The following is a 24,733-nucleotide window of genomic DNA, read 5'->3' as shown; positions in this document are numbered from 1 at the left end:
TATTAGTGACAGATCTTAATATTAATGTCATGACAACATAACATAATAGTTCCAACTGGTATTATTAAGGTGCCTGTACACTGCTCCAACCAATGCCAACCAACACTAACCTTGGATCGGTGTGCCATGTTTGTTGGTGACTGCTGGCGTTGGTTGGATGGATTTTTTGTTGGTAAACATGTTGAATTTTAAACGTCCAACATTCCAACTGACAACTTTAGAATGTTGGTAGTTGGTGGTTGTTGGTTGGGGCAGTGTGCAGGCACGTAACGGTGACACTACACACAGCTCGAAGCATTTAGGGAATACATCGAGGTAAATACAGGCTTTTATTTCAGACCAACAAAGTGTAATGATGTACTGAGATAAATTTCTTCATAACCATCTAAATACATTAAACCTACAGGAGTGTTACTGATCTAATCAAGTTGACATTAGGACACCAAAGGACCCACCGTCCTATCATCTAGTTCCCGATTGGTTCACAGTGCCAAGTGCACTGGACCAATCAGGAAAGGAGTGGAGGAGGAGGGGGAGGGTCTCCACATTTTTTTTTCTCTTCTTCTAATGGTCAATTCATTATCTGTACACGCAAACATATGGTGACCTGGAAACACCACAACACCTGGCTTACACAGACCTCAGCACAAGGAGGGTTGGTGAGTAAATACACACATACCGGGTCCTGGGAGTCAACCTGCCCCCCCCCCCCCCGCACATACTGTACACAGACACGGTCTCACACACGAGCACTGCACATGGCACAACAGAAGGTCACCTAGAACACACAGATCCAACGAAGGAGGACTAACAGCTACTGGGGTGGACTGGAGAGCCGGTAAAGGCCAGGGAGAGAGAGAGGGATTCAAATTCTTATTTAGATCATCACACACACGCACACATCAAACATACACGCATACACATTCACTCACATACATATTAAGTCTGTATGCATTTAAAACTCCATAAAGCTACACGCCTGTGCAGTATATACTATCATTACTTAGTGTTGCTAGCTATAGCCATTGAAGTGGCAATATATGTTCAAATATTATATGTAACCTTTTCCAGAATATACAATAATGAAATGCATTATACAGACAAATGAGACAATGTAAGCTGTTCACATATTCAGTACATCAAAAGAGATCTCTATATTAGTTTCTTCTCACGACAGAGTGCAAATCGGATGCTTCTCCACCCTACTTCAAAAAGGTTAATTGCTTCGTTCGCAAGTCCACTTCCATACAGAACATAAAAAAAGAACATTATTACACATAAAAATCTGCAGCCTAGTCATAAGTAGTCATAAATATGGAATGTGAAAAACAGAACAAAAAACAAAACACATGGTCCAATTTCTCGTTTCAAACCAAACAAATAAAAGTCCTTCATTGTTTTTTTGTTTTTTTTGGTAAGGAAAGAACATAGTAAAAAATAATAATTTAGTGAGCACAGGTTTGCTTGTTTGTATCGGCTGTTGTGAGTAGAAGACCATGGGAGGTTGGGGGTGAGGAACACGAGGACAGCCAGACTGGTGAGGTGGAGGTCAGCGTTCTGGGGGTTCACATGCCGTAGCTGAAGCCAGGCTGGGGGGTCTGGCCGTAGCCGGCCGGTGCTGTGTAGCCGTAGCCGTAGGGCTGCTGGGGGGGCACGGCCACGTTAGGGCCCGCCGTGAGCATGAGCTGGGGCGTGCCTGGAAATACAAGCACAGGAAACACACACACACACACGAGCGTATGCACCGCAACAAACACACACACATCAGGCTTGTTAAAGAGTCTGGCTGCCAAGGAGCAAGCAAACAGAAAAGAGAAGCTCTACTGCCAATTCTTAGCATGAGAGATACAGGTTGCAGGCTGCATGACAAATGTTCATGGGAAACATTCTCTTTCATAGCAAACAAGCAACCATATAGTCCATTCAGAATTCATGAAAGGAGTCCTTGTTTGTGGCTCCTACCATAAACGATGGGCTGGGACTCCGTGGCCTGCTCCTCTTGTTTCCTCAGGGACTCGGAGGCTTCAAGCTTGTCGACCTGTGGGGGGGCAGTCAAGAGAGAGGTGAGACACGTTAGACTCCGACTCCAGCCAGCAGGGAGAGCTCTCATATAGCGAGGCTGAGACTAAAAACGCTGTTACAACTGACCTCGGGGTTATTTCACTGGCTGACGGATGGGACCATTCCTGACAGGCAGAGATGAATAGTCAATATTGAAATGGGCTGCGGGAGGCGGGCTTTGCTTCCGGGTGGGAGGGGCTTTTGAAAGGCAGGGGCTGTGACTAGAGGGGGCTATTATTGACTACTCTACCAAGCTTGACTAAGTCAGTCCAGCGTTTGGGTTGTTAGGGGGTCTAATTTTGGATTAGAAACATTAAGCAAAACTACAACAAAAGCTAAATACACGTTAATGGTCCCACCATCCAGCCACCAGGTTCATCTATTCATTCATCTATGAGTATTTTCAGGTGTTTAAACTATATGTAGAGAACCAAACCCTTTTCGACAATTCAAACATGGGGAGGCTTACATTGCCGAATCTGAGCTAGCAGGGAATACAAACATTAGCTTATTCTACTGTGACACAGAACTGACACAAACATTATACAATCCACAACAAAGACAACACTCACATGGGAGAAAAAGGTTTAAAACTGACTAATAAACCAATATGTTTGTCCACTTGATTAGTTGCTTAGCGGTTCAAAGCATAATATGCAAAGGATAAAAGATAGGGCTGCTAAAATTCACAGCATTAAGCAAGCAGCAAGGAGGCTAAAAGGGAATATGACCTACTCTGCATCGCCAAATCTTCATTTTAAAACACAGCTACATGAGAACAACTTTCTGTCCATGGCAGACTCATCACAGTGTAGGGTTCAGTTCTCTACATAGTTGTCTGTCTACAGCTACTGAGTCAGTATGGAATATTTGGTTAAAGCAGGCTTGTGGTCAAGACCAACGACAGGTCAACAGGCTGCAGTCGTCATTTGAGACAGAGGGAAAGAAACATGCTGAAGCGGCAGTTTGGTTATTTCTCTGTTAAAAGAGAGAGTGCATGTGAGAGAGAGAGAGAGAGAGAGAGAGAGAGGAGGGAGTGAGAGAGAGAGGAGGGAGTGAGAGAGGTGGAGGGATGGTTCATACAGCCAGTCAAGGTGTCCAGAAGCAGCACAGCCAACAACCACGTCTCCTAGCCTGTCAGACAGACTGATGCTGATGCTACTGGAGACGGGGGACGGGGGCACACACGCATGCTCACCCTGGATCTCATGGCTAGGGTTGCAACAAGGGTTGCAAAATTCCGGGAATATTCACAAACTTCCCATGGGAATTTATGGGAATTAACGGGAATAAACTGGAAAACAGAATTTATTCCCGTCAATTCCCATTAATGAGAGGTTGGTGAATACTCCCAGAATTTTTCAACCCTATGGCTAACAAACACGACACGCTTTTTTCACAACCTACGCAAACTATCTGCTTCTCACTGAAGAGACCACACTTTACTGTTTTTGTGTAGCAATGAGGATTACATGCATGGAAGTAAAATTACAATATTAAATACAATTGGTATAAGTAAAAGTATATTTTTACAGTTCAAACTTCTGTCTGTCACTTGAGTTTAAATCAAATAAAACGATAAATATGTGAAATAATATTTTTTACAGTTGAAACTACTGTTCGTCACCTGAGTGTGTAAATCAAATAAAACAGACCTAAAATCAAAGATGAGAGGGAACTGAAAGAATGGTCACTTCATATTAAACTGGATCTCTTATTTTATGAATTAGCCTAAGAATCACATTTGGCAGCAGTCTACACCTGGTGAACTGTCCAGAAGTGATGGCACTGACTTTACATTATCAAACGAGCCATATAGCCTGTAACCATTCAATGTTGGTTTGTTTGATGTTTTTTTGTACGATCAGCATCCCTGAAACTAGAAGTCAAATCCCAGCCATGCCCATCTAAGTACATTCAAAGGTAGTAAAGGTCTAAACTCAGGACCGAGGGCCAGTTGCAGACTGTGGCTGAGTGATGTTACAGTTGGACATTAGTGTGTACAGGACTGGGTCTAAAGGAGAGCTCACTACAGTACAGGCCAGTTGTCCAGAGCAGAGCTCTTTGGTTACACTCCTGGACAGTCACTGGATTTGCTGGTTTGTGTGGACGGCCTAGGGGAAGAAATGGGATTGAGTATCCCTTTATGTGGGTGATGCTGGGATGAATGAGTTCCTGACTGAAGGAACGTCCTCCTCAATCATGTATTCAAACCAAACCAGGGCTATAGAGCCAGATCGGATAGTGGTCTCAGACACCAGCAGACCCAGTGGCTGCCCAAAGGCAGACCTGTGAGAGCCCAGCTCTGGACCTCTCTGTGTGGGAGTGACTAGCTATGGTGGGGAGGTGTGGAGTGTGGACTCAGAAGCAGCAGAGTGACATGGGGGAGGAGACAGACTCATGCAGTTTTTCTCTAGTTTTACGCCTCCAAAGGCTACGGGGGAGGGTCAAAAAGGATGATTGGAAAATGGATTCAACTTTCACCTTTTCCTTAATCGCATCAACCTGAAAAGGAATTCAGAGAGGCAACTTGAGGAAAAACAGAATTCTCCAAAAGTGAGAAAGAACAAATAGTGGGAATCATCAGGGTTCAACAGAAAACGCAAGAAAATCATCAGAGTGAGATAGATGGAATAAGCTACTTTTGATACAAATGCGATTTATCAGAATAGTGTTCATGTTTTACATCATTAATGTAACACTTATTTCAGTAAAATAATGTACATTTGGTAAAGTGTATGCATACATTTGCAGTACATTTAGTTGCAACCCACTTGTTTTTGAAAAGGTACAGTAGGTACAGTAAGTACTTTATTGATCCCCAGGGGAAAATTGCAATTGAAACATGTGTTTCTGTTAGTTCTAGGACTAGGCCTATATGTGACACATGAGATTTACACAGGACTATGAATCTCTTCAGAAAACACATTTGTATGAAAAAGTAGCAGAAATGAAAACCTAAATCAAATAGAAAACATGATTAACACTGACTGACAGACAGAAACAGAACGGGTTGAGTGTGCGGAGGGAGTAGAAACTGTAGAAGTTTTCCCTTTTAAACATTTAAAGAGTAATGCAAATAAAAAATAAACATCACTGCTGCTGCTTTTAGGACTGACCATTTCAATGGGTCAACTACCTGACAACTGTCACTTGTTAACTGAAGCATAATTATCACTGAGCATCCACATATCTGGAGTTTGCCTAACCCGCACCCTGACCCAGACCTGCGTTCCTAAGCCCATCTGGGGCTGACTGCAGCCTGGCCGGGCCCGGCCCACCCACCTTGGACAGGTACTCCCTCATGACCTGGATGAAGTAGGGCATGGAGAAGTCCATGAGGTTGTGCCTCCAGGCCGTCTCCAGCACCACGTCGGGTCGCAGCAGGTCGTAGCAGGTGAAGAGGCAGGCGGCGAAGCACTCCTTCTTGTCCTCCTCCAGGAACCAGGCCAGCAGCTCCTCGGCCAGCTCCACGTCCTTGGACTCGGACGCATACTGCATGGCATCCTGGAGGTGGGAACACATCATTAAATATAGGTATGACATCTGTTACTGTTGGGACAGCCACAATACCCGGACAGAGAACAGTTGAAGCAGATGGAACTAGAATGCTAGGAAAGGGCACGCGGGTGTCAGTGAGGGAGTCTAGTCTCTGTTTTATGTGTCAATAGGCGTAAAGAGAATTAACGTAGAAATGTTACTGTCGCCAATTGTGTGCTGTATAAGATCAATGGCGCATGTGGGGTCAATGGCGCATGGGTTGTAGGTTTGATTCCCTAATGAGTTAGGTCCATGAGACCAAGTTAAAATGGCCACCTACAAATAAACACAAGTGTTGGCATTTGAAGCAGACCTTGTAGAGCTTGTCTGCCTTGCAGAGCTCCACGCTCTGCTTCCAGCGGTTGTTGCCCTTGAAGAGGTAGGCGGCGATCCTCCTGAACTCGATCAGCTCGTGCTTCTCCAGCCCCTGCGCCAGGGAGATGTTGTCAAAGTTGTCGTAGGCGTCGATGGAGGTGCGCAGAGCCTGGAGAGAGGAGCAACAGAGGGGGGGAGTGGAGATGGGGGCTGTGATTTCTGCATCAATCAAATGAAACAGGAAAAGTGTTCACAGTCTCCCAGTCTCACATAGGGGGCCTTCAGAATTGTTGACGTTGCATCACTGCATTCAGCACAAAAACAAATTCAAATCTTACCGCATAGTCTTCCTCTGTGATGAAGAGGTTGTTGAGTGCTTCGTTGACCGACTTGTTGTTGTGGTTCTGCACTGACCGCAGATATGGTTTGATCAGTGATAGCTGCTTGACCTGGACAGAGAGGAAGAATTTTCCATGTAACACTGAGGACATTTTTCCAAAGCATCGTTGACAAAAAAAAAAGTGAAGCATTCTAACACCTTGCTGAAGTAGTTGACAGCACGCGTGTGGTCCAGTCGAGGTGACAGCACTATGAGGAGGTCGTTCAGTAACAACGGTTTGAACTCCAGGTAGAACTGGGTGGCTTTGTAGTACAACTCCACATTGGCCACCTGCAACCAAACAAGTACAACTCATTCAAATTCATTCTATAGTAATTCCAAAGTAATTCAGAGGTACACATTCAATAGCGTGACCGATTTTTATTTAGTGTTTGTGTTTGACAAACTGCTGCATTACCTTAGAGACTAATGTAATGTTTAGTCTTGTTTACTAAGAGAGACCTGTGATAAAACCATAACAACCTTGACATTGGTTATATCACCCCAAACCAATTCAAAGATGCTTTAGCTACCTTGGTGACGATGTCCTTGAACTGACCCTCCTTCCAGGCGTTGGCGGGGTGGTTCATCATGGTGATGATGGCGTTGTCATACTCCTCGTACTTGTCGTACAGGAAGACCAGCTCCGCCCACAGGTGGGCCTGCTCAGCAGCCCTCAGGACCTGCAGAAGCGTACATGGACACGAGTTAGCACACTAGAATGCCTCAGAACCCGCAGAAGCGTACATGGATGCGAGTTAGCACACTAGAACGCCTCAGAACCTGCAGAAGCGTACATGGACGCGAGTTAGCACACTAGAACGCCTCAGAACCTGCAGAAGCGTACATAGATGTGAGTTAGCACACTAGAACGCCTAAGAACCTGCAGAAGCGTACATGGACTTGAGTTAGCACACTAGAACGCCTAAGAACCTGCAGAAGCGTACATGGACACGAGTTAGCACACTAGAACGCCTCAGATCTCACAGAAGCGTACATAGACGCGAGATAGCACACTAGAATGCCTCAGATCCCGCAGAAGCGTACATGGACGCAAGTTAGCACACTAGAACGCCTCAGATCCCACAGAAGCGTACATGGATGCGAGTTAGCACACTAGAACGCCTCAGAACCCGCAGAAGCGTACATGGACACGAGTTAGCACACTAGAATGCCTCAGACAGTCCAATTCACTGCTGCCAAACACCTACCCACAAGTGAAAACAGACTTGCAGAATACAGAGCAAAAGTGGACTGTTGTACTACATAGACTGTGAAGCATTTTTCTGAAAGGTACTGTAGGTCTCCTCTCACCTTTGGAATGTTGACTCTGGACCAGAAGAGCTCCAGGTGCTCCCTCATCTTCTGGGGCTTGAACTTCGAGTAGAGGATGGCCAGCTCGGTGAACATGCCCATGTGGGCGCGCTCCAGACCCAGGGCCGCCTCCAGCATGGTGATCAGCTCCTCAAAGTAGCCACGGTCCTGGACACACACACACAGACACACAGACACACACAGACACAGACACAGACACAGACACAGACACAGACACAGACACAGACACAGACACAGACACACACACACACACACACACACACACACACACACACACACACACACACACACACACACACACACACACACACACACACAATAAACATCCTCACACTCCTGAAATATCCAAGTCCTAGCCTGAGTCCTATAGCCTGGCTAATCGGAGTCCTAGCCTGGCCAAATCCTTTTGTCTATAAGGCAAAGCTGAATTGACTCCTGGTAAATATGAACCTTGCTTACAAGCTATCCTGTATGTTAGAATGGATGGTTTTGAGTGAACAGGTGTGGGTAGTGCAAGTTAGATGTTGTTGATGTTCACTGTGTCCTACCATGACAGTGATAGTGTCTGACAGGGTGCTACTGTAGCACATGGCACAGTGCCGTTTCAAGCCTTGCCTGGTAGTAGTTGATGAGCTCCTCCAGTTCGTCAGCGTGGACCACAATGTGCAGGCCGCACATCTGGGCCAGGCGGAACTCCTTGCCGTCCACACAGGCAAAGCACACCTGGGGGAGAGGCAGATGAGCACTGTTACACTACTACAACCCAAACCAGACATCTAGAAACCACTTTTGCTCCTGCAGAAAGTAATGATTGCGCATTGACGTGAATCCGGACCTCCTTCCAGGTCCTGGTGCTGTTGGCCTTGCGCGCCCCGTCCACAGCGGCCTGGTACTCTCCCAGGTGCACCAGCGTGGACGCCAGGCGGCCGAAGTTAGACACGTTGTTGTAGAGGAGCTTGGCGGCGTCGTACATCTTGTCATCGTAGCATCTGTCGCCCACCTGGGGTACAGAGACAAGGTGAGAAGTGGTGAGATACTAGTCTGCAGAGAGAAGCATGGTTACTAGTATACTGTATGTGTGTGTGTGTGTGTGTGTGTGTGTGTGTGTGTGTGTGACCAAATTGTGCGCCGTACCTGCTGGATGTGGGCGTTGTTGGGTCCGTTGATGAACTCCTCCAGCTCAGCCAGGCGGTTGGTCTTGGCCAGGGCGAAGATCAGCTCCGTCTCCACGTAGGACTCGCGGGACTTCTTACGAGCCATCTGCAGGAACTTCACCAGGTCCTCCCAGTTACCTGACGCCAGCATAGAAACCCACTCATAAGCACGGTCCGAATTAAACTCTAATTAAGTTTGAATGTTGATCCACATGGATGCGACAGAAACACCTCAGGAAGCCCTTTTCACACGCAAACAAACCCTCCCCGGAAAACCAATGGTCCATATATTCATATTTCATGTTCCATACTGTATTTCCAAATACAGAAATGACACAAAGTGATGGCAGATGATAAAAGCTGTTCTAGAAGATGATGTGGGCGTGCCCCTTACCGCTCTGGGCTGCGGCGTTGCCCACCTCCATGTAGGCGGAGGGGTCGTCAGCCTTGATGTAGGAGTCGATGGCCTCCTTCACCAGCCCCTTGTGCAGCTGGGCCTTGGCCAGCTGGCTCCACACTGGCGGCTCGTTACAGCGCTCCGCAAACTCATAGGCCCGGTCCAGGTTACCGATGTGCTCGATCAGGACCTACGAGTACACGGCCACGCAAACAAACAGGCAGGAAGAGACCGGCAGGAAGTTCCAATATTTATTAAAGGCCCTACAAGGAGTTTCGGGAAGCGGAAGTGTTTTCCGCCCCAAAAAGACCACATTTCCCATGAGCCTCCCCGCGCAGGTCGTAAACCTTAGCTACCTGAGCCGGGTGTTTTGAAGACGGAACGATCGCCACCGACGAGGTAATTACATAGGTCTTACTAGTAACGTTACTTTTGACAATATATAACGGTCATATTTAAATTATTCTTCGTCTTGTCGGCGGCGTAGGCTACTGCAGTAAATCGTTTCGTCATTCCAAGGAAGTTCTGGACGACCCGACCACAAAATAATAATCTAAAAATAAACTACATACAAGAAACGACATTTGTCGAAAATGGACACATAAACAAGTGTGGGTAATGTAGATTCAGATTTCGTAACCAAAAATAAACTCTTCGGGGTACCTTTAAGCCATTTCGACCTTGAAATATCCAAATGAGGAGACCGCCGATTCCCTCGTCCAAACTACATTTCCCAAAGCCCCGAGGAGCTGCCACTGACCTGCACAGCGGAGGTGTTGACGTCAAACTTCCTGAAGATGGCGAAGGCCTCCTCGAAGAGCTCGTTGCTGATGGCGATGTTGGCGATGTCGGGGGCGTCATAGTTGTCCAGGCGGTTGATGTACTCCATCACGCGAGTGCGGTCTGCCTTGATGGCCGTCAAGATCAGCAGGTTCTGCAGGTTTCTGACAACAAACAAAAATGATCCCTCTCGGTATTTGCGTGGTGCGATGAAGAATTTATACACTGCAAAAAACTTTAAAAAAAAGTTTAAATACAAGAAATAAATACTGAATTTGGGGAGACATTACTTAATTCTAGTGAAATTATCTGTCCATGCAGGAAGATAATTTTACTTGATAAGAAATCTTAAAATAAGCTGCTTCGAGTCTAGAAATAAGATAGAAACTAGGAAATAACTTTTAAAACAAGAAAATTCATCTCATATTTCCAAATCTAAGATTTGAAATCTTGGCAAGTGCAGAACAATTTGCAGTGTATCATCACTGTAAATATACCACTTAGTGGTCAACGGGTCTGTTCTGTTACCTGTGCTCGCTGAAGACGGAGTTGTCCAGAACGATCTTCTCCAGCAGCTCGATGAGCTCGTTGGGCAGGTCGGCGGTCATGAAGGCCTTGACGGTGACCGACACCTCCTCGGGGTCCTGGGTTTCAGACAGGGCTGTCTGCACCACCTGCACCAGACACTCAGTTATATCTACCCCTAATGTCAGGAGGATAGAAAGGTTGATTCCTCTCCGTCGTTTCATTTTCACCCCGTATGAAAAACCTAGTCAGAGAACGCCGGAGGTAAGGTGAGGTGAGGGTTCCGCACGGAGAGAGTGCCAGGGCGCCCACCTGGTCGATGAGGGGTCTCCTGTAGGGGTTGCTCTCCAGCAGCACGCTGGCCCACAGCTCGGCGTCCTTGCGACGGACCAGGTAGCGAGACAGGCTCTTGAACAGGGAGTTCTCGTTGCACACCTGGGTTCGGACACACAAAGAGGGTCAAACTCTCAGGGATAGATTCTCAAGCGGCGCAGTACACCGAGCACTTTTTTTGCTTTTGAATGTTATGAGGTACGGCAAAACCTCATATACAACGAAAGCCACTAAACAGTAGTCATGGGTTAGAAGAGATGAATGACACGTACAATATACGCCATTACAAGTAAGACAATCTTGTCCGGTCCCTTCCCCACTCACGTGGATGAGCTCCTGGTCACACTGTCCCCTCTCGTAGGCCACGCAGGCCAGGTGGGGGTCTCTCTTCTCGCAGTACTTGCCCACCACGCGGCTGTCGTAGAAGGGGTTCTCGCGCAGGAAGCGCTCCGGGTTGTTGTTGCTGTCGATGTAGATCTTGGCCAGGGCGTTGTGGGTGGCGGGCTCCTCCAGGCCATCGTGGATACGGGCCTCCAGCCACGGCAGCAGCAGCTTCAGCCTGGGAAACACGCACACATTTGAATTCTTAATTTTAGGTCCGCATTTTCAAAATACATTGCGGGAGCCCAAGTATATTTCCATTGCTGTCGTGTAGTTTTAACATGTGTCCACATTTCATAGCGGGTTTCTAGGATGTACACAATATATGCTTACTGTACATGCACATGCATACACACACATGCATATCTTGATGGTATAATATACATAATAATGATGTACAGTGAACATACAGAAAATACCACTAACACCAGGGGAGTTATGGGTACAGAAAACATCCAAATGCAGCGGCTGCCAATAAGTGAGGAGATACAGCAATATTTAGCAGTCTGCTTTGCTTCAGACTTGACCAACCCCATAATCCTCAGGCCTCTGACTACTAACCTATGGACATGGCCAGGCTGCCAAACACAAACACAATTAGCTGACACTTGTAGCCTAGTTGTATACTGGCTTATACCAGTGGCTGGTACTTTAGTTGTTAAGAGCGAGACGCTTCACATCTTCCAAGGCTTCTCCTGTCTGTTGTCCAGTCTATTCAACAACAAAGCTCTCTCAGTCTCCGTCCCTCCATCGTCCTCACCTGTTCCTCTTCTCCACCTCGGCCACCAGCTCGTCGGTGGAGAACTGTCCCCTCACCACCATGATGAGGTTCTTGATCACATCCTCAGCACAGTCCACGTCCAGCAGCCCTCCGATCACCACGGGCAGGCGGCTGGGGTTAACCTGGAGCACACACACACACGGCTCCTGGTTACAGCAACACTCATGTATCTTGTGACAGCAACACTTGTGTATCTTGGTCACAGTACAGGTGCATTGCCTTCAAACGTTCTGATGATCCTCCTATTCACCTGGCTCCAGCCCCTGAATCTGAACTTTAAAAAGGCGATTCAGGATCTGGAAAGGCTCTCGTTCAGTGATCACTTGGTTGGAATTCCAACCAGGCCTATCAGCGTCCTTTGAATGGGCCCTTTAAATTAAACTGGGCAACGTGATTGGTTAGGGGATGAACTAATCGCTGAGGACTCCTTCAGCAACGCCCATCTTTTGAAAACGGCCGCAATAGGAGCCTGTTCAGACTGAATAATGAACTGAAACGAAAGGAGAATTCAGCCTGAATGTCAGGCTATCTATGATGTTTCATTCATCACACAAACATTTATCTGGCTGTTACTATTTAGGCAGACAGTGAATATCTGCATATAACTATTAGCCTCAAGAATGACATTTCTAGTAAGCAAAAGACACACAGTCCAATAACTTGAGCTGGTGATCAATGCGAGGCCGTGTACCTTCTGAACGTAGATCTCTATGTACTTCTGCAGGCTGTTGCGGTAGAGGTACAGCACCAGGTCATGGACAAAGTCAAAGCGGTCGCACACGATGATCAGGGGCAGCTGGTCCGTCAGCTTGGCTTCCTGTGGGGAGGGGAACAGATTCCCATCGGCTCATGGAATAACCCGGAGTCAAATCTTGCCACAAATGGCAAAAAGAAAACCAGGCTTGGCCTCGCTGATCCGTGGCGGTTCATTTAAGACAGAGGGACTCGTTGGTATTTCTTACCTTGAGGAAGTTCTTGACGCGTTCGGGGTCGTAGCAGTTGCTCTCCCGGCAGATCCTCTCCACCTCCTTGATCTGACCAGTTTTGCAGGCGGCCTGGATGTACTTGAAATGGACCTCTGGATCCTGGCTGAAGTTCACGATGGAGCCCAGGAAGTAGAAGAGACCTGGGGCACACACGCACGCACACACACACACACGCACGCACACGCACACACACACAGAAGACTTAGATAATTTGTAACGGATATAGATCATTCGTAATGGATATAGAGCCAGGAAGAAGAGCTAGGCTTTCCTTCAAAACGTCGGTGGAAGGACTTTTCAGACTGGGTTAGTCACACAAATAAAGCTAGACTACAGTACATCTCAATGGAGAATCTTCGTTAGTTCTCAACGTGGCTTCATGTGTGTTTGAGAAACCAGCCCATGACGACCCCCGTCAGAGATGGTTAGAGTTCAGCTCACCCTCGAAGCTCTTGAAGGACTCGAAGAGCTCGGTGAGGGACTGCGTGGAGAGCTGCTCGTGGTACTTGGACGCCACCTGGACGCAGATCTGCAGGTTCTGGCGGATGTTGGCCGACAGCATGGCCCGCAGACACTCCAGAGAGTCCTCCACCGACAGAGAGCCAAAGAAGTTCACCAGCCACTGGAGGAGAGAGAGAGAGAGAGACAGAGAGAGATACAGAGACAGAGAGAGAGAGTAATTTTCAAACAAGTATTTCAAACCAAGACAACTTCTTTGTCATATGGGTAGGTTGGTTTTGTCCTCTCCTCCCAGGCTCGGGGCCGAGGGGCTATCCTTTTCCCTCCCCGAGCCTGGGTGAGGGGGTCACCCGGGCTATATATTCGGGCACACCTCCAGGTGCCACGTCACCGTTTCGTCATCCACGGCCATCGAGCCACGCATTTCATTGGGTGTCCAATAAATCGGACAGTCCTGGTGTTTGTTCCTCGGCGCCACACTCGCACACCGCACAGGATGCCAAGCCCCATCTGTGCATCGATGAGCGGAAGCGTCCGACGCCGGTCTGGAGACGATTAAGCCTCACCCACGCCGGTCTGGGTAAGTCCATCCCGGTAGGAGAAGGAGTCTGGAGGTGTTCGCCTCCCAGTCCGCACGCCAGGTGTAGTCCGCCCATCCTGCCCCACTGATGTTAAGATCTCTGCATTGCTGCAGGAGATCCCGTGCTGCAGACACAAAAGGGTGTCTCAACTTGAGACGCCGGGGAGGCTCCACTGTTGCAGTGAGCCTGTCGTGGAGCAGGTGGTTAGGCTCCACGGCCCGGCAGGCGAGACGTGCTGTGGTTCCTGTGTGACGGAGGCCAGCGGGCTGGATGCCTGCGAGGATGAGAAGGTTGTCCACAGGAGTGGGACGCAGGCATGCTGTCACGATGCCCAAGGCTTCGCTGATAGGCGGATTGATGAGGCGGGTGTGAGCGTGAGTGTGTGTGTGTTGGGGTACTGTACCTCGGGGTTGAGCAGGTGTGTGTGTGTTGGGGTACTGTACCTCGGTGTTGAGCAGGTGTGTGTGTGTTGGGGTACTGTACCTCGGGGTTGAGCAGGTGTGTGTGTGTTGGGGTACTGTACCTCGGGGTTGAGCAGGTGTGTGTGTGTTGGGGTACTGTACCTCGGGGTTGAGCAGGTGTGTGTGTGTTGGGGTACTGTACCTCGGTGTTGAGCAGGTGTGTGTGTGTTGGGGTACTGTACCTCGGGGTTGAGCAGGTGTGTGTGCACCACGGCGCGTTTGATGTCGTACAGGTCGGTGTAGTGCTCCAGTGCCCTCTGCAGGAGGCCGGCCTTCTCGCACAGCTGGGCCACGTGGGCGCGGTCGTAGTGGGTGAACATCTGGTTGCCCAGGATGGCATCGGCTACCTGAGAAAGCACGGACCAGACCAGACGCTTAGAAACAGTGGCTTCAAAAGCAGAGGAAGCTCTGTGAAGTGTAAGGAGGAAAATAAATAAATGCATGTGTGTGTGTGTGTGTGTTTACCTGCGGGGCGTGGACCAGGTTCATCTCCAGCAGGCGTGTCTGCAGGGGTCCCTCCATGGGCCGGTTGTTCTTGAGGGCGTCCAGCAGGAAGGAGGTGCACTGCTGGATCAGGTTGTACTCCATGAACACGTCAACAATCTGAGCAGGGAGACAGAGAAAGGTGGACGTTAGCAACAGCAGGCCAGTGGCTGTACCAGAGAGCTCTTAACCACCCCAAACTGCAGTGATCCGAAGTCTAAGCATGCATCACAAAAGCCAAAGCTAAATATAAGACCAGAGAATACCAAGAATACCAGAGAGATAGCTACAGTACAGACATGGTCTTGCATGGTCATAAACTTCTATAATAATACTTGCATTTCTGTACTTCCATCTACATATCGGTGAATTCAACCACAACTCTATGCAAGCGTAGCTCCTTTGACCTCTGACCTGTGTGATGTCAGCCAGGGGCTCCTCGTCCTGGACCAGCATCTGGGAGAACTGCAGGCCCTGCTCCGGACTGACGCGCATCACGTTCCTCAGCAGGAAGATCCAGTCTGGAGCGTAGCCCACCTAAGGAGGGAATAAACAGAGGAACACTCCTTTAAGACACCAGGGCATCATCCTCACTTACCATGACAGTATCCAGTGATGGCGGTTCGAATCCCGCCTCCTCCTGTCCATATGTCGAATTGCTCCCAATGAGCAGCCTAGCACCTTGCATGGCAGCTGCCGCCATTGGTGTGTGAATGTGTGTATGAATGGGTGAATGAGAGGTCATTGCGCTTTGGATAAAAGCGCTAACGAAGTGCAGTCCATTTACCATTTGATGTGAGGCGTGCCTATCATGATGTAACCCTAAAGAGGCTTTCAGATCTAAAGACTTGATTTTCTTTTCAATAGATTTGTCCCCCAAATGTTGAATCCATTTGCCTGTCATGTCGGTATAACTCAGAGTCGCTGAGTTGGAAAGAACTCACACAAGAAACAAACCTTTTTGGCGTAGAGGACAATTTTCTGGAACTGTCCGGTCTCAGCGAAGCACTGGATGACCTTGTTGGGGACGTTGGCCCTGAGGTAAACGCTGAGGGCCAGGGTGGGGTCCACAGACTTCACCAGGTCACCCAGCTCCTCAGAGCACTCCAACTACACACACAGCACACACACAGTCACTTAGTTCTCTCATTTGGATAACAAACACCATTTCATTGAAAAACATCAATCACTCTTTTGGATGTGTGGTGTTCATTACTCATGATGTAGGGCCTTGAATAGGGTTACACAATACAATAAAATGTCTATATAATATATTTTTGCTTTGTTTCTATTTAAAGTACTAAAGCATTAATGCAATGTGACCGTGGTAGACGCGAACGCTATCGCAGCCAGCCAATCACTCCCTGCGTTGTTGTATACAGGGTACTTGACTGACAAATAAGCATGATGCTACTTGGGTAAATGGCCCATGACTACCTTGCAGTTGAAAGCGGGGCTGGCAAATTCAATGAGAGGCAAATTTATAGTGAGAGGTAACAGATTGGCGCTAGCCAAGATGCATTCTAAAGCTTGGTTATATTTGTCAAAATTGACAGCAATAGTGTAAAATGATTTTCAGAACGATATGCCACCAATTAGGTTATTCTAGCCAACTAGTGTTCCCAAATAAATGTTAAGTTTATTTGGTTATCTTTTTTTCATCAACTGTTAACACAACAATTTAATTAGCATGTTATCATATCAAAATCATTTGTTTTGTTTATGATAACAGTGTTTCCTGTGGACTTGCTCTCTTGGTGTGGTGGTGCCAAGCTCGAGACCGCCAAAATAGGGAGGATTGCTATATCAAAGCGGGGATCTGGGAGTTCTCCCGCAGAAAAAAAATTGTTTCAGAGACTTTGATCCTGTATTCTGGCGACTTTTAAAGAATTAAAATAACAAAATAGTGAAACGTATACTGAAAAGTATACTGAAACAGCACTTTAATTTTCGAGTTATGGGGTGAGAATAATAAATAGAATGTTTTATTTAATAAAAAATAATGTTCGATGCCCATTGATGCTTAACTGCATGCTCCTACCGTCTAAATCATCAGACTGTCTTTCTAATCTCTCATCTTCACTCTCTCCTGTCTCCTTCCTTCTATTCTCCTGCTCTCCTCTCAACAACCTCTATCCTCTCCTCTCTCACCTGTCCTTCCACTCTGTGCCGGTCCTGTCCCGTCTTCTCCATCCACAATCACTGCCTTTTTACATACCTAAATAATAGACTAGGCTACGCTTAACTGACATTTCGTTGCGTTTGCTGTTGCTTTGACTGGCACTTTTTAGGTGGCTAGAGGAACATTAACGCAAGCCAACGTCGTTAAACTTTCGGTTCCGCCAGGCAAAAAGACGGTCTTTTGAGGCCACAGAAATCAGCATTCATGCAGCGGGCGGCCCAAGCTCTAAAAATGTGGGCACGACATTATCATGGTTTTGAAAGCGCATTTAGGCAGAAATATTTAGAAAGTTTAAGATTTTTATTTAAGACTTTTATATAGCCTAATTTGCATTATCAGTTTAGTTTGCATTATTAAGCAGGTCAAGGTTGCATTTTAGAAGGTTGCATTTCTCAGAACACGGCCAGGGCCCTTACCTTGTCCTCTTTGAGCCACTTCTCCAGCAGCTGCTTGCGTCCTTGTTGTAACACGGGCCTGCACAGCTCCAGGGACTCAAACTTGTTGAGCTGGCCCTGGTCCAGCAGGATGCCAAAGTACTGCAGTAGAGGGGAGGTCTGGCCGGGCTGGGCGGGGACGCTCTGGAACCTGCGGATGGTGTCTGGGGTGCGCAGGATGCCCTGTGGTGATAGGAAGGGAGAAGGGAGAGGGCGGGATTAGGGCCCACCTCATCCTAACAATCAATAATGTTGCCGTTGCTGATTCTACCCCTCGAGAAACGTGATTGGAAACAAGGGGCGGGATTTTAAACGGCGAACAGAGGCAACGTCGAACCGAGGCTGTTCCTATTTTCCCACTGTGCACTAACGACAGGCGTTCATCTATACTAACCATTCAATAACAAAATAACCAAATCCCAAGTTGTAAAATATCACAACAGCAATTCCAGTAATTCCTTTTATTGGAGTGTAAAGACGTCCCTAGCCAGGCACAGCGGTGGTGGAGTGCTGGGGATGTTGACGCGTACCTTGGGTGCGTTGGCGGCCACCTTGGCGGCCTCAGAGTAGTTCCCGGCTGCGAAGAGGGTGTTGAACTTGCGGGCGAACAGCTCCTCTGCTCCGGCCAGGTTGTTGCGCACAGCCATGCGCAGGGCCAGGTCTGGGTTCTGCAGCACGTTAGTGATGTAGGGGATGATGTTCTCCTCCTCCACACACACCGAGAGAACCTGGACACAAACACACACACAAACACAGGGTTAAACACCGTACTTGTATCCACATTTTTTACATGCATGATGACATGGTCACATGGTTATGTTATATTCTTGCTTCCGCATTCTGTGAATTTGATTTGTCAGATTCCTAAAGTACGCAGACGGCTAGCCCCGTGGCACACTGCGTGTGCGTGCGAGTGTAATACTTTGGGACATATCGGGGCAGACTTGGGGGGGGTGGGGCGGCGGGGTGGGTGAGAGCCAGGAGCAGTAAGGAGATTAAGAAGCCTGGCAGGGCTTCCACAATGCTGCCCTCTGCTGGAGGCGCCACCACACTGTGTCATTCACCGGGATTCCCTAAGTCAAGGACATCACGGCACACAAAATGCCGACAGACGGACACGCTCACACGCATGCGTAGACAGTGACAGCCTGCCACCTGCCAACGCACAGATAGCAAGGCTGGGGCACTGGATAAGTCACCCAAGAATAAGCGGACATGCCAGAGAAGCAAGGCCACAAATATATGCTACACACAAGAATACAGACATATATATAGCTAATAAGAGGACTAAATTCTACACATAGAAAACTCATATGTGGCAGTGGGCATTGTCTATTTACCATAACTCAGGTGTACTGTATGTGAACTCAGAACAACTGAAGTGGCGTGCTCCATAATAAGCAGCTGGATCAGCTTTCCCTCCCTCTACATATTTAATGGCTCTGCGTGTTCTGAACAGGAAACCACCAGCATCTAGTTTCACCTGATAAAAGCCCAAACCAACACTCTATATATAGGGCTCTGTCTCTGACTTCAACCCGTAGAGACTAAGGCTGGTGAAAAATCATGTAAGAATCGCGATTCTATTCTCGACGATTAATGTTGGATTCACAAATTCAGAAAAATCTTTTTTTTCCATAACAAATGAATAATCTTTTTCTCCCCAAAAAACATTTATTTCAGATTGTGTCCTGTTTTCACAATAATTTTGTGCTTGGGATCGGAATCGAAATAGTGACATCACTACCGATTCCCACCTCTAATAGAGACTAGACTAAAATTGTATTTGATCTCTCATGGTCCCACCTGTCCTTTCCTGTTGACCCCGATGATGCCGGCGGTGGGCTCGTGGGGCGCCGTGACGAAGATGGTCTCCCCACTGATCCTGTTCATGTAGATGCAGGTGCCCGTCTCCAGGTCGTACAGGTGTATGTAGCCATATTTGGTGATGAGGAAGACCACGTCCTGCTTGGAGCTGATCTGTGGGCGGAGTCAGAGAGCAAGAGGAAGAAAGTAAGGGATGAATCGCAGAAGTCAGTCCTCGCCACCTCCCCCTACATCAAAATGCATCGGAGGAAGAAGGTCCGAGGAATAGTCTTGATTTGCAAGACTATGGTGTTAGGGTTGTGTTCTGTGTATTTGGGAGCTAGTTGGTTTATCTGCATGACTAGGGTGTTACGGTTGTTTTGGTACATCTGGGAGCTATTGGTTTATCTGCATGACTAGGGTGTTACGGTTGTTTTGGTACACCTGGGAGCTAGTTGGTTTATCTGCATGACTAGGGTGTTACGGTTGTTTTGGTACATCTGGGAGCTAGTTGGTTTATCTGCATGACTAGGGTGTTACGGTTGTTTTGGTACATCTGGGAGCTAGTTGGTTTATCTGCATGACTAGGGTGTTACGGTTGTTTTGGTACACCTGGGAGCTAGTTGGTTTATCTGCATGACTAGGGTGTTACGGTTGTTTTGGTACATCTGGGAGCTAGTTGGTTTATCTGCATGACTAGGGTGTTACGGTTGTTTTGGTACACCTGGGAGCTGGCTGGTTTACCTGCATGGCCACAGGGAAGTCATTCTGGGCCTCCGGGGGAAAGAAAACATCCACGGCCTTCTTTGGGAACGGCTGGTTCCCGGAGGGAGGGGTCCCAACTTCAATGATGTGTAACTATATATATAACATAAACAAGACAGAAAGGATATACTACTAAATCAAACAATATGATACAAACTTAAATACAGTGTTAAGTAAATAGTAAGTAGAGGGCTCTTTTCTTTCAGCAACTCCGCCCCCTCTCTTCTACTCGTCCAGCCCAGGCCGGTCCAAGCCGGGACCAGTCCCACCTTTCCTCCGGCCTGTCCTCTCACTGCAAAGCAGAACAGAGTGGACTCTTCCGTATTGCCCTCCATCTTGAACTGGGCGAAGCCGGCGGCGTGGCCCTCGATGGGCTGGGACACCTTCCTGTCCACAGAGTACAGCTGCATGGCCCCCACCACGCGGTTTTGCTGCACAGAAGGAAGGGAAAGAACGTTAAGTAGCTTGTGCCATTGCAATACTCATGGTGGTCCAATTAACCTCCCATTAACATTTTATTACAAAAGAGTTGATTAGTGTGATCTGATAACAGTTCATGAGGCCGTTATCAACATCTGTCCACTATGGTACCTGTGCTGAGATGCCAATGAGGAGCAGCCATTTCTGTTTAGCGTCTGTGCGGTAGTTGATGATTTGACAGCCTGCCAGGCTGGAGTGTCGGTCAAAGACTTTGATTGGCTGTGAGTCACCCTCCATGCTCCAGTGGTAGACGGCGTTGTCTGTGACCAAGGCGACGGTATTAAGGGAGATCCACTTCCAGAAGGTCACGTCGTCTGTCATAGTGTGGGCCTTCATCTTGCTCTTCATCTCGATGTTGAAAATCTGGAGGGTTTTTGCAGCTGAAACAGAGGCAATGGTTAAGACACACTGACAGGTTTAGTATGGCCTCTTGCCTGGCTACTACAACAACAACAACAACAACAACAACAACAACAACAACAACACACAAACACCAGGCTTCAGGTCAATGGGAGAAAGTAAGGTAATACCAAATTCCACTTGCTTGAGAAATGTTGGTAGTCATGGTTCAGGTTAATGTAAGTACCACCAAATGACCAGCATACAAGACAGCAGTTGCAAGGCAGAAAGCAAGACCCACAACAGACATCCAAGTAATGTGGTAACATCTGCATTCAGTTAGACAAGAACAGGTCTCAGGAAAATGCAGATAAGAGTGACTGGGTGAGAGGGGACCTGTCGTAGCAGTGTTCAATTAGGACTACCGGACTAGGCTACTCTAGTAGGTTAATCAAAAACATAGGCTAGCCTCATTCCTGACTGCTCTGGTAACTACCATAATCAGGCCCATTTATAACAAACAAAAGGATCCATTTTTCTTTGAATCTCCATACAGGTTTTTGCACTTCTAATATTGGATTGAAAGATGGTCAAATTGGAACCCATTACTTGAGGTACAATACAGCATGAATTTATGCAACTGAAAATATAGTCTATTGTTTTGTTCATGCCATGCTATTTTTTATTTTAGAGCTGTAGGCATTGTAGCGGCCAGACTACCTCCAAGTGACATTTCAGGCATCATGTGAACACAAGGTAATAAGCTGTTAATCCAGAGTTTGGGGATATGGGACTTTGGTTTGGGTCTGAATGCAGATTAGCAAAATAAGACCACAAAACACAAACGGATGACAATGGGGCACTGGGGAGGGGATGCACGCACACCCATTCATTTCACCATTTCAGGCCTATTCATTCAGCCTTGTTACAGGAGAGGGAGTGGTGTCCATTTAAAACTGTGTGGACTAACACTTGCACCTGCTACCATCATCTTATTATGAGCAATGGCTGTTTCTTAGCAGTTCCCTGTGATAAAGACATCATCTGGAATAAACAGTACTGCCTATCAAAACTAGCAGTACTGGCTGTGTGTGCATGGATACTGAGTTTGTTCATTTGTGATCAGTTTTATGCTTTAACTGTGAAGCAACTTGAGTTGCATTCATTTGTATTGATACGGTGCTATATAAATAAACGTGATTTGATTTGATTCGATTCATGTTCAGTGTACTGTATTTAATAAACAGAAACAAAACATCAAATACAGTGTGAGAAGAGACACATCAGTGACAGCACCTGTCCTACCATGGTCAGAAAAATGAACATATTACAAAACATAAAAACCAACAGGGAAGGTGAGTGTCAAATAATAACAACCAGTTAACAAAAACTGTATTCTATTACCAATGTGTCCTATGGAAATGGTAAATGCAACATTGTTCTTCACATACAGTTGATAATGACAGATGCCACATATGGAGGCTTAAGTTGTGTAAGCTACTTAATCCTGTGAGGTAATGTGTGCTATGGTCAAAGCTATGGTCAGAAAAGCTGACCAATGTGTGATGTGGCCAGGGAAGATAGCCTACTACTGGTAATGAGCCCAATGATGCTAGTTTAGTCTTCACCTATATAATGTACTACGTGTGATGTTTGTTTGAAATATACGCAGCATAAAATAAATAATAACTACACATAAATAGAAAATATGGTCTGAATATAAGGTTCTAATACTGAAGTCAATACTAGTGCAAGACAAATTAGTTTCTCTTCACTCTACAGTCAAAAAGGAAGAACAAGGGCTTATGCTACATTCCATATCTTCCATTAACATCTCTGCCATTTAACCTTCACCTTCCGGCTCTTCTCTCAACCCTATGTGCTTCCATTATTCATGTTGCTAGGTGAAACCAAAACTGTGCAGACATTTATACACTAACTGATAGGAGATACCAATACGACTGTGCAGACATTTTCAACACAGTGCATACAGGATTACACTTCCACAACTCATGATAGATAAAATTCAACTCACCGTCTGCAAACATATAAGAAAGCAGTAAGAAACGAAAAAAGAGCAAAAAACAAGCAAAAATAGACAAAGCATTCATGATAGTATGACAATTTTACCAATGTGCTGTCTTTAACAGAGGCTACATAAGCCACTTTCAAAAGTAATTAGTTACAACTGGCCCTTTTTTTTTTTTTACAAAACAAAATAGAAATGATGAGGCCTTTATGTGGACATTCAGAAGCAAAGTGAACTAAGACACGCCTATAACTTGCTGACAAACACAAACAAAATTTACATAAATGGCCTTTTACATTGACACAGAAACAGAGAGATGATTGGCCAAAGTCAGACTACAGTAGACTACATTTTAAGTTGGCTAGCCCCCGAGTTTGGGTGCATTAGTTTGTAAAAAAAAAAAAGAAAAGAAAAAAAAAGACATTAAGTTTGTACATCAGTTAAGCCACAGCATATGGGTTCTTCTAACCCACTGTAAGTCTTGCCTTACCTTTGAGGGCAATAACTTTGCTGGCTGGATTCATGATGGCGCTGTCTGCAGAGATGGGCCTGCGGATAGGAGTGTTGGGGTCGGCCATGTCGATGATGACCACCTGTGCCTGTTCACCCACCTTCTCCCGTATACAAATGAACTTGTCAGACTCCATGGTCAGGGTGCTGAAGCCAATATTGGCTGGGTTGATCCCCAGGTTCTGGAGCTATCAGAGGAGAAATAGCTTTGTTAGAATGTTTTGTGATGCAAAATATATATATCCTGGACATACAGTACAAAAGTTACACAAAGTGTTTTAAAGATTATTTATGTGAACAGTTTGGCAAAAGGCCAGTGGAATATGATTATATTCATACATTTGAATCAAATTTCAATCACCCGTCCCGTAATTAAATGGCTGAATTCAATACGTATTGCTAGAGGCACTGTCAAGTGTGGCTAGGTAGGTCATCTCATTACTGAAATACACATACAAGGAACGAGCGTGAGAAAGGGCTCAGTAATCTCCCCTAACCCTAGTTGTACTAGCTAACGTCACCCTGGCTGCAGATATCAAATGTAGGTTTATCTAAAGTCAGCTAGCTACCCAACACTGGCTAGAGATAGTTCGCTATCTAGTTACGAGTCAACGTTAACACTCATCATTTCTAGCCGGTGGATGGGAGGTCATTCATTTCGCTGCGGCGGGTGTTTAGCTAGCTAGTGCTAGTTTAGCTAGCTAACGCACTAGCTACTGTCAAAACTAGCTAGCACTAGCTAACGTTAACTAGTGCTAATGTTAAATAGCTAACGTCTAAAACATCGAGAGGGATAGTTAGCTCGTGCTATTATTAGTCATACACATATTTCCTTCATACCTGCAGGTGCTCCTGGAAGCGGATCGGTAGTATTTGAGCCATGGTAGTTCTCCTTTGCTTCTCCGGAGTCCTGAAATTCTAGCTTGACAGCTAGCTAGCAAGTTAGCCCCGTGCTAGCTACGACCTCCTCACTCTCTCGTTGTAGGTCGGAGCCAGGCAGTGGTGATTTAAGATCCTTCAGTGTATATTTGGGAGTCGTTTTTGATGCGTATCCAAAATCGTATGTCAAATATGTGTGCCCACCGAATACGTGTATTTTCTCCACTGCATCAATGGATAGCAGTGGCTTCGGCACTGACTGATGTCCAGTCCAAACCCGCAATGGCGGAGGAAACTGTTCTGAATCATTACAATCCGGAAGCAACTGGGTTTGGGGGGACCTTCTGGAAGGACCCAG

The 24,733-nt window shown here is 46.7% G+C and overlaps 1 protein-coding gene across 1 annotated transcript; it reads right to left on the bottom strand.

The window, feature by feature from the left end:
* Positions 1-61: 61 nt before the first annotated feature.
* LOC311308661 (clathrin heavy chain 1-like) lies at positions 62-24,591 on the bottom strand. The gene is made up of 32 exons (XM_084437668.1): positions 24,337-24,591; positions 23,477-23,684; positions 20,730-20,998; positions 20,408-20,569; positions 20,118-20,231; positions 19,374-19,547; positions 18,098-18,295; positions 17,550-17,750; positions 15,909-16,061; positions 15,366-15,488; positions 14,934-15,071; positions 14,651-14,815; positions 13,409-13,589; positions 12,944-13,107; positions 12,673-12,798; positions 11,961-12,103; positions 11,144-11,378; positions 10,799-10,921; positions 10,490-10,635; positions 9,942-10,125; positions 9,179-9,371; positions 8,765-8,922; positions 8,466-8,630; positions 8,246-8,353; positions 7,610-7,777; positions 6,829-6,978; positions 6,455-6,586; positions 6,255-6,365; positions 5,915-6,085; positions 5,347-5,568; positions 1,963-2,038; positions 62-1,696 (listed from the first exon to the last, which is right to left on the bottom strand). The coding sequence occupies exons 1-32, from the start codon at positions 24,376-24,378 to the stop codon at positions 1,566-1,568; spliced, it is 5,034 nt and encodes a 1,677-aa protein (XP_084293794.1). The 5' UTR covers positions 24,379-24,591; the 3' UTR covers positions 62-1,565.
* Positions 24,592-24,733: the final 142 nt, after the last annotated feature.

This window comes from Borostomias antarcticus, assembly GCF_949987555.1.
Source record: "Borostomias antarcticus genome assembly, chromosome: 1".
Lineage (NCBI taxonomy): Eukaryota > Metazoa > Chordata > Actinopteri > Stomiiformes > Stomiidae > Borostomias > Borostomias antarcticus.
The sequence above is the reverse complement of the archived record's forward strand: the minus strand, read 5'-3'. Positions and strand labels throughout refer to the sequence as shown.